Below are 6657 nucleotides of genomic sequence, written 5' to 3'. Positions count from 1 at the left end.
GTTTGGACATTTGAAGCTGGAGCTGGAGTTTTGCCTCACTGTGCACCCTGAAAATCCGACGGCACTTACTGGTTAAATATCGCCACGTCTGATCTTTTCTCTCAGCCAGTGAAGCTGACAGATCATCATCTGAGACGGAGAATGAGGAGGTGGAGGCTGGACGAAGGAGTGAGAAGGAGAGGAACAGCGGGTGGGGTGTTTTTCAGTTTTGAGTGTGTGTGGGTGTTCATAGCCTTACTTTGAAGTGTTTTCCCGCTGGGGACAGCAGTTTCTCACAGGCCACTGCCTTGAATAGCGTCGGATATACAGAAAAGTCATATGGCAACGTGGAGAAAGATACAGAAAGATGGAGACATGAGTACACATAGAAATACACAAGGATCAGATGCAAGATCAACAATGCCATTCATCTGGAAAACGCTGACCCCTGCCTGTTATGACTCACCCTCTCTCGGAACGATGAATTCTGTTTCTCAGTCTGAGCAATCAAGCTTTTTACTTCATCTTTCTTGTGCAAAAAAATAATAATACTTGCAGAAAGAAATGACTCATTGTGGCACCTTGCAGACAGCTTCTGCAGGATTTTTTAGATAAATACATTTTAGCAAATGTAACCACCTCTTCAAAGAATCTTGGAGGATATGAAATATGATTTTTTTTCAAAAACATGTTAAAGCTTTTAATTCATTGTGTTCTTAGTTTTGCTGTGTGTCTTTTTTACTCTCCCTCTGGATTCAAGCACTTCAGCCTCTTTATGTTTTACTTATTGGACTTCACCTGCTTGGGTCCGGCATTTTGGAGCTGAAAACTGTTATATGAAATTATAAATAGAATTTCAGATTTCTTTGTCCCAAAAACACTCAAAAATATACTGGAAATAGGATATTTGTTCACTTCATTGGTGTGACTGCTTAGCGGAAACTTGAGGTTAATTTAGATTTCAAATGAGAGATAATTTAAAGAAAGAAAATGTGGGAAAAGTGTTGTTTCTCTTAGGCTTACACAGCAAAAGCTGCAGTTCCTACCAACTTCCCAAATTAAGATTTAAAAGCATTGTCTTAATTTTGAATTACTGAGGAAATCTTAATTCAAGTCAAATATGTCCCATTTTGTCTGGATAAGCAGTTATTTTAGAAGTATATCAATGTACATGCTTCATTATCTACACTTTGAAAGATTGCTTGAAATTTGTCTTTTTTTATTTTGTTTCAAGACATTTTGCAGAAATTAGACTTTAATATCCTTACCACCAAAAAGGGATGTAAACTGAAAGCACAAGACAGTTTATATGAAGTAAATGTGGCCTTTTTATGCAGCTTAAACCTTGATTCTTTTCTCAAGGACTTTTTTCTTCATGTCCCTGGGACATTATAACATTAGACACACAATTATCATGGCCCAGTGTGGGATCAATGAGTCAACTTTGATAGTCTTCAAACAAAATATTCCTTTTTAATCCATATTACAGACCACGTTGCATCTTGTGACTCAGTTCTAGTCATACATCGTCTTTGCTCTTCTAATTTTACAATTTGAGATACTTCTTAAAGTGATGGAGGTAACCTTTCAATGGCTCTGAGTCCTTATTCACAACTTATGCTCCCAAAAAGTAAGGAAGATCGCAACTTATTGAAGAAAATTAATATTTTTCATGTCTGTCATAATATAGTGGTCAAATTTCTCTGTGCACAGAGGTATTATAAGTATGTTCAGAGGAGAGATCTTTTTTTAAGAATTTTTATTCTCATTTACTTTACCTGTTATTGGTATTGATGTAATGATTCTCCAAGTATATGCACAATTTATCATGCACATGTTTTTATTTTGTAACAACTTTCACACCTACAAAAGCAGCACATCATATGTTGCCCAAAGAACGCAACAACAGAGTAAAGGTAACATCTGTGTTATAGCAGTATGTACAGGCGTCCCACTGCATCTACAGGTCCTTGATAAGTCTCATATGGAATCTTGTTTCATACAGTATTATGCTATTCTTTTTATTTTGGAGGCAATTTACAGATTTCAAATAGTCTTAACTCGCTCAAACTGTTGTTTCTTCCTCCTACTCCTCACTTTTTCTGCGCGTCTGCCTGCCAGACTTCAGCTCCATCAGCTCCACTTCGTGCTTTGCTGCAGTCTCCAGAATTTTCTGCTTATTGTAGAACACGACAAAGTTATTAATGATGGGGTGGATGGGCAAGGCAATGGCTATCACTCCACAGAGAAAGCTCACGGCTGCGTTGCATTTGCCCAGGGTGGTTTTGGGGTAAATGTCTCCGTAGCCCACGGTGGTCATGGTGATGATGGCCCACCAGAAAGACTGCGGGATGCTCCTGAAAAGCGTCTCCGGATGGCTCTGCTCCATAGTGTAGCCTAGGGCAGAGAAAACGAATATTCCCACACCCATGTACATGAGGAGCAGCCCCAGCTCTTTGAGGCTCCTCTTCAGCGCGTAGGTCAATGTCTGCAGTCCCGAGGAGTGGCGCGCCAGCTTGAAAATACGCGCGATACGCATGATGCGCAGCGCCTGTACAGCCTGCTGGACGTTCACCAGCTCCATCATGGAGGTACCGAGGTAGGTGAGGGACAGAACCACATAGAAAGGCATGATTGCCATGAAGTCTATGATGTTCATGATGGAGAGCACAAAGCACAGCTTATTCGGGGAGGAGGCGAGACGCAGCAAGAACTCTGTGGTGAACCACAGCATGCACGCTGTCTCTATCCCTTCCAGAATCGGATGCTCCACCAGTTTTCCCTCCGCATCTGCCACCTGAAGCTCCGGAATGGTGCCTACACACATCACCACGGCTGAGACCAGAATGGAGAGGAAGGATCCAATGGCGATGATGCGCGCAGGCAAGGAGGATTCTGGCTTCTCCATCAGCCTCCACAAAAACTTCTGGCACCGCTGGGTGCCCGTGATGCACTGGTCCACATCCAGATCTTCCAAAATTACTTTAACTTTGTTTGCAATCTCTCTCAACTCTTCCTCCTTCTCACTTAGATAACTTTTACAGCATTCATCTAAAACACTTTGGTCTATCTTCCAGAACTCCATCTCCTTGATGAAACAAATGGGGCAAATGCCGCGTTTTATGTGGATTTCATCAAAGTAGTAAACGTCGATGATGCACTTGAAGGCGTCGGGATCTCGGTCAAAGTAAAACTCTTTTCTGCTCGGATCAAAGTCATCACAAAGGGACGAGATAACTTCAGAATTCTGAGTTGAGCAGTCCACCAGCTCCGCCAGTCTGCTCTCCGGGTAACGCTTTAAAACGTCCCCGAAAAGCATCACTCTGACTCCGCCAATGTTCACAGCGATCTCCCCCTCCGCGCAAACACCAGTTCTGTAATTTGGCTTCGGAATTGTCCACATTTTATTCAATGTTTGAAAGAATAAGACTTTATCCTAAAATGTATAATTAAAGCGTCCTAACCAGAAATAATGTCCATAATCTTGATGTGTAAAATGTTTCTCCTTCAGACTGTTTCGTGCACAGTGGCACAGCTTGAACGGCCAGCTCTCCTAACACCTCCCATCTGTCTCTTCCTCTCTCACACACACATGCACATGCATGCACATACATAGACAAGAACTGAACAAACGTGACATCTACTTGAAGAAAGATATTAATGTGCATCTGTTTGATTAAAAAAAACAAAAACAAATAAAAAGTCATTATTTTCCTGATGGAGAATTGTCCAACTGTAACATGTTTGAAAAATAAATAAATAGCTACAGCCTTATGCTTCATCTCTCTCTCAGATAAATAAGAACATGTCTTATATTGCTTGATGGGGAGGGACATTTAACCAGTTACCTACTGGAACTGACAGTGCTGCTTAAATCCAAAGACATTCTTCCAAAATACATTCAATGGATAAGAAAATCTGTGAAACTGGTTGCCTGACAGCAGAGAGAGTGCACTCTCTGGTGACTGAGCACTGAATAGCATTCAGTGGTAGAAAGTAACTGGATACATTCACCTAATTACTGCATTTAATTTTAATATACTAAATAGAAATATTTGTTGTCATATGTCTAAACTAGATACTGTACTAAAAAAAAAATCTTATTTGATTGACAAGCAATTTACAGACTAATGTCAACATTCTTGTCTTGTGACCCCTTGGAAATAATCCAAATAGAGTGTCACTTCAAACCGACTGGCCAAACATGGTTGAGGGTATGTGGTGGTTCGTTTTTTTTGTACATTTTAGTTATCTAAAGCATGTATACTCCAATCCTGGTGTCAGGTTTTGAGAGAAAAACTGCATCTGAATGGGTATACAAATAGACACAAGGATAATGTTACAGGTAAACACCTCATCCAGGTCCCTCAAAACAATTTTTATTGGTATAGAACACAGTGAAAGGATATATTAGCTGGACTACATTAATGGGTTAGCAGTAGATCTGTGTATTTTTGAATAACCAAATTTGGCATGTTTCATGCAATATCTGAAATAACATAAAAAGCAGCAATAAACAGCAATGGCAGTACAAATGAACAAAGACTTAGTTAATTCTTCCCCCCTGTCCTCCCAGATCATTTTATTTACAGTTTAAGCCAAATGTGCCAAATCTCTCCAGAATTCCACAAAGATCAGATGATATATGTTTGAGCAGTTGTGGAGCTTTATATTAAGACAGGCTTGTGGTGCCCAAAGTTATGACTAATGGTGGCCAGAAGGAATTTGCAAACATTTCAACCCTAGGAAATCATACTTCAAAAAAGTATCTCTACCTCACTGATATTTACACAGCATCTCAGACATAACCTGTAAGTCTTTGTTTGGCTCAAAGCTTTATTCAAAAATAGCTGTACTAAAATAGCAAGCTGTGTATCATGTAGTCTAAAGCATATTCAACCAGTTTAGTATTGCAGTCACATTTTACTATACCTTACAATTCATATACATAATAATCCTTCGCTAATTTATGACTCATGACTCATGATCTGTTAATTATGATAGAATATATCATGAACTCCTGTTTGTGCCTGAACTGGTGATCTATTCGCTGTGGTTTCATATGATTTCTTCACACTTAACAAATCATCAGTTAATGAATGTAAATTCACTGTTACTTCATGCATTGATTGATATGCCACCAAATGAACTGATCTCCACAAATATTCATTTAAATCACTCACCGACTGAAAGAAATAGCTTAATCTGAGGTGCTTCTTCTGATCAGTGGGTGAAACTTACGCATGAAAATTAGTCTCTGATGACAAGTTATTGATTTATTTTCAAAATGGCTTCAAATTTTATTATTTGATAACAGGTACGGTTCTTCTTACATGTAACCCTGAATGTATATTTGGCGAGACCAGCTAATTTGATTGTATCTCTATTAATGTTTGAAGTAACATTGTTTTTATTAAGTTGAAAGCTGTTGCAGAAATCGACAGTGAGCGAGCACCAGTTCATGGGGACAAATAAGAATTCATGATATATGCTGCATTCATTCACTTATGAAATCAACATAAGTCATGCATGTTGGGGTAATAGGTTATTCTAAATGTGTGATGGCCTTGTGATTGACTGGTGATCTGTGCAGGACATACCCTGCTCCTTGCTCCAATGGCAACTGCGACAGGCTTTAGTGACAGCCCCCGTGAATCTAAACTGGATTAAGTGGGTAGAAAATGGATGGATGGATGAGTCTGGAAAATGGATGGATGGGTTTTATGCCATTGAAATGACCTGCCAAATGGTCAGGGTTACAGTAACACAGCAGGATGGGATCTTATCAAAAAGTCAACAAAAGAATGCGTAGTTTAACACTCACTCACCCCCCCAGACTCACACTATTCAGTTAGATTCTCACTCAAAATGAAAAATGTTGTGTTTTGGCTCAGATAATCTTAGAAATCATTCTGCTTTTGTAAGGCTGTATATTGGACCATTTGCTTGAGAAAGTTGGAGCAAGAGAAAAAAGAAGGCAAACAAAATTTTATGTGGATCTGGATCACTTTCTTTAAAACTGCAGCTAAGACTTTGACTCTTGCAGTGCAATATACTGCCTAAAAACAGACACTGGGGTCCTGACAACACTTGTGTTCTTTTACTTCAAGTATTTGTCTTTAGAGTTTCAGAGCTGGATGATTTGGATTCAACTTCAGAAATGTCAACCTGACAGTGACAGCTACACTGTGTGTAGTTTATATGAATAGACTGAAGGGCATGGAAAATCCTAGCCAGATATATAATTAACAATGGGGATTACAGCTTTGGTTTTAATTTGCAGGACTTGTAAAGGAGCGTTTTTTTGCTGTTTTGGTATTTATTTCAATATTTGGATCAAATATTACATACAGTATAAACATTCATGATATCTGTTCCCTGTGTAATATACTGAAGAATTTGCTGACCTTGCTTTGTTGAATATCCACTTTCTTGAAAGAATGTGTTCACTTAAAATAGTTTAAGCCGTACAGTGATATCAACATTTACTGTATGGACTCTTTCAGGATTTAATGCTGCAGATATCTAAATGATTCTATACTTCCATATGCAGCACATTTCAAAGAGTAGTCCTCGTGCAGCCGGCATCGTTGTGATGACCTTCATTCATCCACTGAAAAGAATATTCTGCTCCTCCTGGCTCAAGATAAATGATGAAAATTATGATACCCAGAGAAA

At 39.1% G+C, this 6657-nt stretch overlaps 1 protein-coding gene across 1 annotated transcript; it reads right to left on the bottom strand.

Moving 5' to 3' along the window:
- Window positions 1-1511: 1511 nt before the first annotated feature.
- On the bottom strand, window positions 1512-3520 carry kcnf1b (potassium voltage-gated channel, subfamily F, member 1b). Its single transcript, XM_075447861.1, has one exon. It carries the CDS (start codon window positions 3380-3382, stop codon window positions 2066-2068), a length of 1317 nt encoding a protein of 438 aa, XP_075303976.1. The 5' UTR covers window positions 3383-3520; the 3' UTR covers window positions 1512-2065.
- Window positions 3521-6657: the final 3137 nt, after the last annotated feature.

Source organism: Odontesthes bonariensis, chromosome 17 (genome assembly GCF_027942865.1).
Source record: "Odontesthes bonariensis isolate fOdoBon6 chromosome 17, fOdoBon6.hap1, whole genome shotgun sequence".
In the NCBI taxonomy this organism is placed as follows: domain Eukaryota; kingdom Metazoa; phylum Chordata; class Actinopteri; order Atheriniformes; family Atherinopsidae; genus Odontesthes; species Odontesthes bonariensis.
The sequence above is the reverse complement of the archived record's forward strand: the minus strand, read 5'-3'. Positions and strand labels throughout refer to the sequence as shown.